The 10,895-nt window shown below is 53.9% G+C and overlaps 5 protein-coding genes across 5 annotated transcripts; 3 read left to right on the top strand and 2 right to left on the bottom strand.

The window, feature by feature from the left end:
• Positions 1 to 434: 434 nt before the first annotated feature.
• SLA2 (sla2 Src-like adaptor 2) lies at positions 435 to 3,820 on the top strand (the record flags this gene model as incomplete). The annotated part of the gene is made up of 4 exons (XM_071057648.1): positions 435 to 466; positions 567 to 1,189; positions 1,245 to 3,655; positions 3,734 to 3,820. The coding sequence occupies 4 exons, from the start codon at positions 435 to 437 to the stop codon at positions 3,818 to 3,820; spliced, it is 3,153 nt and encodes a 1,050-aa protein (XP_070913749.1).
• Positions 3,821 to 5,647: 1,827 nt separating this feature from the next.
• On the top strand, positions 5,648 to 5,896 carry MFIFM68171_02227 (uncharacterized protein; the record flags this gene model as incomplete). The annotated part of the gene is made up of 1 exon (XM_071057649.1): positions 5,648 to 5,896. The coding sequence occupies one exon, from the start codon at positions 5,648 to 5,650 to the stop codon at positions 5,894 to 5,896; it is 249 nt and encodes an 82-aa protein (XP_070913750.1).
• A 552-nt stretch (positions 5,897 to 6,448) lies between these two features.
• Positions 6,449 to 7,500, bottom strand: FMR1 (Synaptic functional regulator fmr1; the record flags this gene model as incomplete). The annotated part of the gene is made up of 3 exons (XM_071057650.1): positions 6,449 to 6,459; positions 6,515 to 7,297; positions 7,350 to 7,500. The coding sequence occupies 3 exons, from the start codon at positions 7,498 to 7,500 to the stop codon at positions 6,449 to 6,451; spliced, it is 945 nt and encodes a 314-aa protein (XP_070913751.1).
• A 423-nt stretch (positions 7,501 to 7,923) lies between these two features.
• On the bottom strand, positions 7,924 to 9,230 carry MFIFM68171_02229 (uncharacterized protein; the record flags this gene model as incomplete). Its single annotated transcript, XM_071057651.1, has 5 exons — positions 7,924 to 8,106; positions 8,169 to 8,267; positions 8,319 to 8,363; positions 8,413 to 9,129; positions 9,201 to 9,230. The coding sequence occupies 5 exons, from the start codon at positions 9,228 to 9,230 to the stop codon at positions 7,924 to 7,926; spliced, it is 1,074 nt and encodes a 357-aa protein (XP_070913752.1).
• A 679-nt stretch (positions 9,231 to 9,909) lies between these two features.
• Positions 9,910 to 10,710, top strand: MFIFM68171_02230 (HMG box domain-containing protein; the record flags this gene model as incomplete). The annotated part of the gene is made up of 4 exons (XM_071057652.1): positions 9,910 to 10,070; positions 10,116 to 10,243; positions 10,297 to 10,452; positions 10,499 to 10,710. 4 exons carry the CDS (start codon positions 9,910 to 9,912, stop codon positions 10,708 to 10,710), a joined length of 657 nt encoding a protein of 218 aa, XP_070913753.1.
• Positions 10,711 to 10,895: the final 185 nt, after the last annotated feature.

Consider the following 10,895-nt stretch of genomic DNA (forward strand, 5'->3'; position numbering starts at 1 on the left):
GCCTTGCCCCACCTTCTCATTTACATGGCAGCTGACAGTTCCACAACGGTCCGTCGGCGCTCCGAATGTGGGGCTCTGATTGGCTGTCTGGAGACTCGTACAAGCCGATCACAGTGCAACTTCCAAGAGAGGCTGACGACGACAATGCGCATCAACCACTCGCTCCACGCCTTTTAATTCCTTGCCCAAAACCTGCCATTTTTATTTTCCTTCGAACCGGACCACCTGCGTCTGCGCGAGCTCTGGATGAGCTGCCGTGCGGGGCGTTGTCGATACGCTTGGTGCTGTCGCAGAAAGCCCGTCCTCGACCGGATCTAATAGCTTGATAATTTGACTTGCCCATCGCTGCGTCGAATCTACCGAGTTTCTCCTGGATCCCCTTCTGATTCGCAAGTCGACCGAGGAAACGCGGCAGCACTCGATAGGCGCCCAATATGGCCACAATACGCAGCCTCGACCATACCAAGTCCGTTGCGCCTGCATCTGCTCCTGCACCTGCCTCTCACCCGCCGTTGACTCCGTCGCAAAACGTCCAGAACTCCAGACTGACCCGAGATGCCGCGCAGATCCGAGGCCGAGCTGGCCATCAACATCAAGAAGGCAACGAGCCCCGAGGAATCGGCCCCGAAGCGCAAACATGTGCGGAGCTGCATTGTCTACACATGGGACCACAAGTCCTCCCAGTCCTTCTGGGCTGGCCTCAAGGTCCAGCCTATTCTCGCCGACGAGGTCCAGACGTTCAAGGCCCTGATCACGGTCCACAAAGTCCTCCAGGAGGGGCACCCGGTGACTCTCAAGGAGGCTATGGCGAACCGGGGGTGGATTGACAGCCTGAACCGTGGAATGGCCGGCGAAGGAATGCGCGGCTATGGCCCCCTGATCAAGGAGTACGTCTATTACCTGCTGGCGAAGCTCTCGTTCCATAAGCAACACCCCGAGTTCAACGGCACATTCGAGTACGAGGAATACATCAGCCTCAAGGCCATCAATGACCCCAACGAGGGCTATGAGACCATCACCGACCTCATGACGCTGCAAGACAAGATCGACCAGTTCCAAAAGTTGATCTTCTCCCATTTCCGCAACGTGGGCAATAATGAATGCAGAATATCAGCACTTGTCCCTCTCGTCACCGAGAGTTATGGCATCTACAAATTCATTACGAGCATGCTCCGCGCCATGCATTCAAGTGAGTTGCCGTGGTACCGGATTCGATGCCGTCTCCCGTGCTGACCTTTGCCTAGCCACTGGTGACAACGACGCCCTGGAGCCCCTCCGTCAACGATACGACGCTCAGCACTACCGTCTGGTCAAGTTTTACTACGAATGTTCGAATCTCCGCTACCTCACGAGTCTCATTACCATCCCGAAGCTTCCGCAAGATCCCCCGAGCCTGCTAGCAGAAGACGAGACTGCGCCGGCCCTTCCCGCTCGCCCCAAGCAGGAGATCGAGAAGCGGCCGACTCCACCTCCAGCGCCCAAATCGGAAGAGCCGGATGAGATCTCGGAGTTTTGGAAGAGCGAGCTAGACCGGCAGAACCGGGAATTCGAAGAGCAGCAGCGCGTGTTGGAGGCGCAGCAGCAACAAGCACTTCTCGCCCAACAACAGGCGCAGCTCCAGGCGCAGCGTGATTTTGAAGAGCAGCAACGGCGATTGATGGAGCAGCAGCAGCGTGAGCAGGAGGCACTCATGGCACAGCAAGCACAGTGGCAGACACAAGGGCGACTGGCGGAGCTCGAGCAAGAAAACCTCAATGCGCGCGCACAATACGAACGCGACCAGCTGATGCTCCAGCAATACGATCAACGAGTGAAGGCCCTCGAAAGCGAGTTATCGCAGATCCAAAATAATTATGGGCAGCAAATCTCCAGCAAGGACGACCAGATCCGAGCCCTGCAGGAGCAGGTCAACACCTGGAGGACCAAGTACGAGGCTCTCGCCAAGCTGTACTCGCAGCTTCGCCACGAGCACCTTGACCTGCTCCAGAAGTTCAAGTCGGTCCAGCTCAAAGCTGCTTCCGCCCAGGAGGCGATCGATCGGCGGGAGAAGCTGGAGCGCGAGATCAAGACGAAGAACCTCGAGCTCGCCGACATGATCCGGGAGCGAGACCGGGCTCTGCATGAGAAGGACAGGCTGTCGGGCTCCAACAAGGACGAGGTAGAGAAGTTGAAGCGGGAGCTCCGGATGGCCTTGGATCGCGCAGACAACTTGGAGAGGAGCAAGGGCAACGAGCTCTCGACGATGCTTTCCAAGTACAACCGCGAGATGGCGGATCTAGAAGAGGCGCTGCGCAACAAGTCACGGGCGCTGGAGGACGCCCAGGCCAAGTTGAGGGATGGCAGCTCCGACCTCGAGGCGCTTCTCCGCGAGAAGGAGGAGGAGCTCGAAGTCTACAAGGCCGGCATGGACCAGACTCTGATCGAGCTCACCGAGCTAAAGAACAACCAGGGCGTCACGGATCATGCGCTCGATGGCCAGATCGATGCCTTGATTCTTGCCCAGCTGGACAAGATCAACGAGATCATCGATTCGGTGCTCCAGGCAGGAGTGCAGCGTGTCGACGATGCCATGTACGAGCTCGACTCTACCATGCAGGCGGGCAACCAGAATGCCTCGCCCTCGTACGTCCTGTCGCAGATCGAGAAGGCGTCTGCCAGCGCCACCGAGTTCGCCACGTCGTTCAACAACTTCATCGCCGATGGGCCCAACAGCACCCAAGGAGATCTGATCAAGAACGTCAATGTTTTTGCTGGCGCTATTGCGGACGTCTGCAGCAACACGAAGGGCCTCATTCGTCTCGCTACTGACGAGAAGAAGAGCGATGCTCTGATCAACGGCGCTCGGCAATCCGCGCACTCGACCGTCAAGTTCTTCCGCAGCCTGCTGAGCTTCCGGCTGGAAGGCATGGACCCCTTGCAGAAGACGGATGTCGTTATCAACAGCAACAACGACGTCCAGATGAACCTGCAGAGGCTGAACACGTCGGTTGAGAGGTTCGCGCCCGGCTTCGGCAAGCTTGCCAACAAGGGTGACTTGGGCGAGATCGTCGACAAAGAACTCAGCAAGGCGGCGGATGCCATCGCGGCGGCTGTCGACCGGCTGAACAAGCTCAAGAACAAGCCTCGCGACGGCTACTCGACGTACGAGCTGCGGGTGCACGACTCGATCCTGGACGCTGCCATGGCCATCACGACGGCCATTGCGCAGCTCATCAAGGCGGCCACGGTCACGCAGCAGGAGATTGTGCAGGCTGGGAAGGGCTCGTCGTCGCGGACGGCATTCTACAAGAAGAACAACAGGTGGACAGAGGGTCTCATCTCGGCGGCTAAGGCGGTCGCCTCGTCGACCAACACGCTCATCGAGACGGCGGACGGGGTTCTGTCGAACCGCAACAGCCCCGAGCAGCTCATCGTGGCCTCCAACGATGTGGCGGCGTCGACTGCGCAGCTCGTAGCAGCCAGCCGCGTCAAGGCCGGCTTCATGAGCAAGAGCCAGGAGAACCTGGAGCAAGCCAGCAAGGCTGTCGGGGCCGCCTGCCGTGCGCTCGTCCGCCAGGTGCAGAGCATGATCAAGGACCGTAACGCCGAAGAGGACCAGGTGGACTACTCCAAGCTGGGACAGCACGAGTTCAAGGTGCGCGAGATGGAGCAGCAGGTATGTGGTCACGATTCTGTCCCCTCCGAACCTACTTTTGACCACCAAATTCTGACTAACCATTCTTTTTCTATGCAGGTCGAAATCCTTCAGCTCGAGAACGCTCTCTCTGCTGCCCGTCACCGGCTGGGCGAGATGCGCAAGATCTCGTACCAGGAGGAGTAGGGAGTTCTTTTACGGCAGGGGTCCATAGGAGGTGTGGAGGACAGCGCTTACATTCTGGAGGACGACACTGTTGCCCTGTAATTAGTTTGTCAAGTTTCTGGGAAACGATTTTTCTTGGTCCGTCACTACTGCTGCGCGGTGCTGCGTTGCTCTCTCCCCCTTGACAGCCGATCGACTTGCTGCAGTTACCAGGAAGCGTGCAACTCTCACCGCTACCCGAGGACAGCTGGTCCAGACCAGCACACACCCATCAGATACTCTTGTGTTTCCCACCCTAGGCTCCGGCCCGGTGTGTGAGGAGATTACCTTGGATGGTCAGAGATGGCTCCCCTGTCTCGAATGGGCGCAGTCTACGTGCTGGACGATCACACAGCGTTTGCCGCGACGTATGCGCGTACCCAGGGAAGCCTGATACTCTGCAGCGTGCCGTTCTGCGCTATCAGCTGCGCTTGTCGGCAAAGCAAAACCGGCACTTATTGGTCGCCGATCCGCGGCGAGGCGCAACCCGACCACACCGGCTGCAATGATGATCTACTTTTGCAGGCAAACATTGGCGGGCACGTACCGACTGAGGCGACGACGACGACGCTTGACAGCGAATGAATTTGGCTCATTTCTCTCGACCAGCTTGTTGGGCGTTTGACGTGCGCGAGATTGGGGGCTGTGTGTGGTGCGGAGCCCCTGCTATCCGCCAGTCAGCTCTCCTCCCCCTCCCCCTTCCCCCTCCCCCCCCCTCTGGCCTCGGCCCCAATTCATGCGGCCTCCCGCTATCACATCACATCACTGTGCGTTGTTTGCAATATCCGAAAATCCCAGGAGAAAGTTCCCCACTGCAGGCGAGCGTCACACGCCCAGATGAGGAAAAGGTCGCACGGCAGTTGTGGGTGGGTGGATCTCGGTAAAGGTTTGATCGATGCAGCGATGGCTTTGTTTGTCTTTATTACTGGTTTTGGCAATTCAAATGAACCCCGCCGTCTCGGGTCTCGGGTCTCGGGTCTCGGCTGCCCAAGTTTGTGCCGGGTTTGGTGACCTGTCACATTCGATTTTCGTTGCAGAACCCGCTCCCAAGGCGCTGACCCGGCCAGCAGCCCCGAGGGCTTCGTGACGCCTTGCAAACAACCAGCGTTGTTTATGCTGTTGGATCCGGCTCCCCGCAGATTGTTCCAGTAACGACCTCTGTCTCGGATGTAAGATGCATGCACTCGCCCAACAGGGCAGTTGGAACAGCCCAACACGGCAGACGAGACCATGATTGAGCATACCATTCATCCAATCGGCAACAACAGAACCCCACCCCATACCCCCTCTTGTTGGTTCGGTCGAGCGACGCGGCACTGCGGCTGAGCCGAGAGTGGTGGGGTTACGGCAGGGTACTTGCAGCTTAAATCGACGACAGGTTGATATACGGCGCCATAAATTATGAAGAGTCCAGAAATATTAATACATCCAAAGATTTCGCTAGATCCACCCCAGGGGCTATCAGAATTTACTCATGAAACCAACCACCTCACTATATCTATATTTAATAGGGCGGGGTCTTTTCAGACTGTAAGAAAGGACTTACAGTACCAGACTGTAAGCCCCACCCAAATTGACTGGCTGTCAGCCTTACCGTCACTTTTCTCCTTGAGCGTGCCATCATCACCACCATCATGATAGTCTTCAGGCACATAGCCTTGTTCTTCCGGCTTGATGTTAGGGGGGAGACCGTTATAGCCCGGGCGTTGTAATTATGTATCTTTAGTATTGCCTTCAGAACAAGTGAATATTGTTTATGCGATATTATTAGCTCGTTTAAGTAGGTCTATAAAAGTACAAGAGGTAGCCATGCATAGCAGGTCTAAGCGTCTGAGACTACGAGGTATAGATGCCCAGGCGGACAATAACAACGACAAAGACAACGACAACGACAACGACAACGACAACGACAACGACAACGACAACGACAACGACAATGACAACGACAACGACAACGAAAATGACAACGAAAATGACAACGAAAACGACAACGAAAACGACAACGAAAACGACAACGAAAACGGCAATGAAAACGACAATGAAAACGACAACGACTGATAGGGTGGTAGGTCAGGGTTAGGGACATATATGGTATTTCTGTATGCACAGATCACTACGCTGGTCAGACCGTTCCTACAGTCCGAAAAGACCCTCCCTATTGCATAATCATTGAATTTGTAATGTACGGGGGTGTAAATTAATAAAAATTTGGTCATGTTGGTTTCTGGGCCCTTTCCGATTCATGGCGCCGTACTGATACGACGTGTTTGGCTTAGTGTACTGAATTATGTATCTACATGTTCATCGCGGAGGAAGGTGGTGGTTGCCTGCAGATGATGGCTTGTCTCGCCTCTCTCTTTCTGTCAATCTGTAATAGGGATACATGTCATCCCCGTTTGTCCTTGTCTGCCCTTGACCCGCGCGGCCATTACCGCAGCAAAAAGCCCCGATCCCGTATTCGCTTTCTTGTTACTACCATGACTGATTCCACCATCAAATTGTGGCGTCCACCCAAGATCAAGGAAGATCCTCCACATTGGTCCATGCAAAAATCACTCAGATCAAATCAATGCCCCGCTGTCTCGTCGGATTGCGATTGTCGCCTGGAAATCAGTTGAAGCCTAGCGTCGGGTTAGCACGGAAACCGTTGGTGGCAGGCAAAAGGTCGCTTCTTACCAGGCTCGCTCTGCTCCGGCAGCGGATCAATGGTGAAGTAATTCGGATCCATTCCCATGGGTCTGTTTGCAGCAGCCTGCATAGCGGCCGCTTCGCTCTGGAAAATCTTTTCCAGCATCTCATCGAGCTCTACATCCTGCTGCGGCAAAATAAAGTCCCGCGGGTTGACGAAGGTCTCGGGTGCGGGGAGCTCGTTCGGAACGTGATGCAAGTCAATGCCCTGGGCGATCATCGGATGGCCCTCGGGGACCTGGAAGATGGCCGCCATGGCGAGCTGTGGGTTGGTTCTGGCAAGCTGGCGGAATCCGTCCATGCTGTTGGTCGACTGCGTCAGGCCGCTACCGCCTGCAGCCTGCATGTTGATGCAGATGACGTCGTTGGCGAGATCTGAGAGCTTAGCGATGATCGGGAGCGGGCTGGGTACCGGCAGACCGTCATTCAGGCAGCTCATGAACAGGCCCAATCCGTTCATGGGTTGAAGATGGCTCTGCACCACTCCATTCACGGTGCGCTCGAGCGTGTGTGTGCCGTCCTCGAGCTGCACCAGTTGCCAGCCAAGCGCTGCCAGGTAGCTCTCGCGGACTATGACCCCAAGCGGCCTGATGGCGAACTGGATCCAGATCTGCAGCGGAATCTTTTGGTCTGCCAGGTCCTCCCGGATCGCTGAGTACACCGCGCACAGGAAATCCCACTCCTTGTGAAACGGATCGTGCTTCCAGAGCATCGTTATGATAGGCGACCGCTCCTTCTGCGTAAGTCGAGCGAAGAGAGAGGAGTAATATGCTGGCAAAGTTAGGACAGTATCGTAACCCATAGAACGTAAAAATAAACTAACCGCGAAATCCCATGAATCCGTTGACTCTCCTTTTGGCAGGCTGTGGCTGGCTTTCAACGCGCATCATGGTTGCGAGCGCTTTCATCGTCGTTTCGCGATCGTCTTCCCCGAGGCCTTCAAACGTCTGGATAATATGGTTAATGCCAGACATTGTGATTTCGGCGATGGAGGAAGATAAGGGGTTGGAATTGATGTTCAGATGTGGGGTGGTTTGGTCTTTGGGATGGTTGTTGGGAGGTAACGGTTTTGGGAAAAGGAAGAAACCCCAACTATTTAATAAAGTGTGAAAGAAGTACGGTAAATTGCGACTTGGAGTGAAGTACAAGACCATGCGATTACATAAGCCCCATTTCTTTGTCCTGTTTCTCCTCATCATCTGGAAACTGAGGCGACAGCAACATTTTCAATTCACTTGAGACTACGCCATTATGGGACGAGTTTATTTGCGCAGCGAGGGAGATTTTAAGTGTCGAGATAACCCTAATCAGTTTATTTACTGACTATTTTGTCCTCCAGTTCCCAGCCCCAACGTTCAGGATCTGTTGTGCTCGACACCAGGGAGTGATGTCCATTGTCAAAGATCTGGTTCCTCATCGCTCTGGATGCAATATTCAACTGCCTCTCCTACCACTAGAGCTTGAACGTCGGGAATATCATCTCCCAGCAGAGCAATTCCTGCCAGCTCCGGATCATTCACCTCGGCATTGAGTGCCTCGAGTCGTGAGAGCCCCTCGATGTCGAATTCCGGACGGGGGAGCTGTGGCCAGGCATGCCAGTTAGGGACACGTCCAATCTTTATTTCTAGGAATGCCAACTTACCGTGCGCAAGTCTTCGAGATGGTAGATTTTCTCGTCGTCTAAATTCTTGGTGCCTTCAAAGTGAGTCGACAGACGGCGCTGGATCCTTCTGATCATTGCCTTTTTTGTGTTAACTATCCGTTTTTCGCATAAGACAGATGAAGTACCTACCGCTCTGACATGATCCGGGCGGCGTGGGTCAGGCAGTTGACCGTGCTAAGGGCAAATTAGTAGAGTACATTGCAAGGATTGTTGCTGAACTTACGTTCTCGAAATGTTGGCGATTTGTATCATAGTCGGAGGACAACTCTTCCGCTAACCAGTCAATAGTAGGTGGGAAGACGACGGTGAAACTGGGTTGCGGCTTTGTCTCTTGGAACAATGCCGGGTTGATGACTGGTCCTGGCTGAATGTTGCCGAAGTACTTATGCCACTGATTGCCCGGAACCTGCCTCAATGGATGGTAGATGTTCTCCGGATGCCAATACTCCACCACGTCCTCCAGATCAACGTTGTCTAGATTTGGGTCGGGGGCTCTGTTCCTGTCGACATACTGGTGCTTGTGAAGAACAAAGCCACTGAAGAACTTCACGTCTTCATTATAGATCATTCCCAGTTCCTTTCCCGGGTAACTTTCGGCCTTTTGGTACAGGAGCAAAGTCCGAAGAAACTCCTCAACCAACACTTGGGCTGCTTTGACTTGTTTTTCGAGGGACACATCACCCCCGGATGGCAGGCCTGTCATCTGGGTCTGAAAGTCCAAAAACTCCAGGATGGTGTTGGAAACCGCGATGAAACGACAGAGAATCTTGACCGCAGCATTCTCGTCGATGATGGCCAGGGAGGGAGACTGAGCGGCCTTCTCGGTAGCTACCAGGAAGACCCTAGCCGCTTGAGAGATCTCATCGAAGCAACTCTCAAATTCCTGGATTTCTGCAGTAAGAGCGCCGCGGATGTACTGCGCTTGAAGGCGCAAAACGACCTGGAACAATGACGGTGAACCGCGTCAGTAAACGTCCCTTTCCGTACCTGGGAGTTCTCATGAGACATTACCTCGCCAAGCTCGCGACGATCCATTTCCATGCTCAAATTTCCAAGGTCTCTTCTTGGGAGTGGGCGATTCCCAAGTATCAAGGGGGTTTCTGTTCCGTGATTTTACCTCGAGAGGAATCTCGCTTTTGGTTGGTGACTGGGTGAGAACTGCCTGGCTCTACACAACAAGCAGGCGTAATGCTCCGAAGTTGAAAAAGCGAGTGTATTTGGGGAAGGGAAACGCTAGCCTAGGAGATTTATTAGCAGCATTTGGCTGTTGCCAGGGATTTACTTCACTTTGCAGCCACTAAAATATCCTTAGTATTGTACGATTGCGGATTAGTATTGTCCATCCAAAGAATAATACTTGCGTTACTCCCTACCTCCCCCGCCAAAATACAGCGCACACAAATCCGACATGGTTTTCAGCCAAAAAAAAAATAAAAACGGGAGAAAAAGAAACATCCCTAAAAAACTTCACTTCTACACAAATTTCTCTGCACGATTTAAGAAGGTTAAACCCTTCTTAAAATATCTTCCCACTTGATCTTTTACATCCTCTGCATTATTCTGAGAGCAACCTCCGCTTCCAGACCTGAATTTCCTCCCATCCTGCGAGAGAAACTGGCACCATTACCCTTTAGTCCAGCGGCTCATCCCACAAAGTCGCACAGTACTTCCCCATTCATCTTCGGCCTTTCTACTCTCTCAATTCTCGACCGACGTCAATATGGCCTCATATCTCTTCCAGGAGTCCAAGGCTAGCATCATGGCGGGACACTCTTCGCTCAGCTTCATCTTCAACGGCGATGATGTGATCGTCCAGTACGTCGCCGACCGCAATGACCCTGCCCTTCTCAAGCATCTGCAGACCGCAATGCAGACCTATCAGTACGTTTATATCCAGAATTCTGAGTTGTTGCTAATGTCCTACAGGTCATTCAACGATGGCAAGCCCGCCGCGCTTGTTCGCATCAAGGGATCGGTCCAGTATTGGATCACCACCATCTCCTTTGCGCAGGCTTTGGATAAAAATCTCTATCACATCGTTGCCACCACCATCAGTATGTGCTTCTCTTAGCCTCCCGGTATAGATAATGTTCTAACATGCCTCTAGAGCCCGCTGCCATCAAACTTGTTGACAAGCCCGTCAACCACGGCAAAGTCACCAAGGTTCATATTCGTCGGCCCAGAAATCAATTCATCCTTTATCGCCAGTGGATGTCCGGAAGAATCCATGCCGAGAACCCTGGCATGACTGCGGCTAGCATCTGTAGGTTATCCCCAAGAGCCCAATTGGCACCGCTAACGTCAGGCAGCACAGGTTGTGTCGCACATGTGGCGCTCTGAAAATCCCGTCGTCAGGGCTCATTTCAAAGCCTTGGCCGATGAAGAAGACCGCAAGCACAAGATGTTGTATCCTGAATACCGCTATGAGGCCGGCCGCAACCCTAAGCCGGCGCTTCGGAAGCGCAATCTGCGTCATGATCCCATGACAATTACAGAGAGGCTGATCGCAGCGGGATACTGAGTCTGACCGACATCTGTACGACTCAAAACTCGCAATCATTGGCAGCCCAAGCCAATCATTGCGCAAGCGGGCTTAGTCCCGGGCGACATCGACTTGCCCCAACGGCCAAGCAGAGAGCAGAGCAAGAAACCGACTGACGAGAGAACCATCTAGTAAGAAAGGTAAGCGAGCATCACGCCATCTCC

Source organism: Madurella fahalii, assembly GCF_045866475.1.
Source record: "Madurella fahalii IFM 68171 DNA, scaffold_1, whole genome shotgun sequence".
Classification (NCBI taxonomy): domain Eukaryota; kingdom Fungi; phylum Ascomycota; class Sordariomycetes; order Sordariales; genus Madurella; species Madurella fahalii.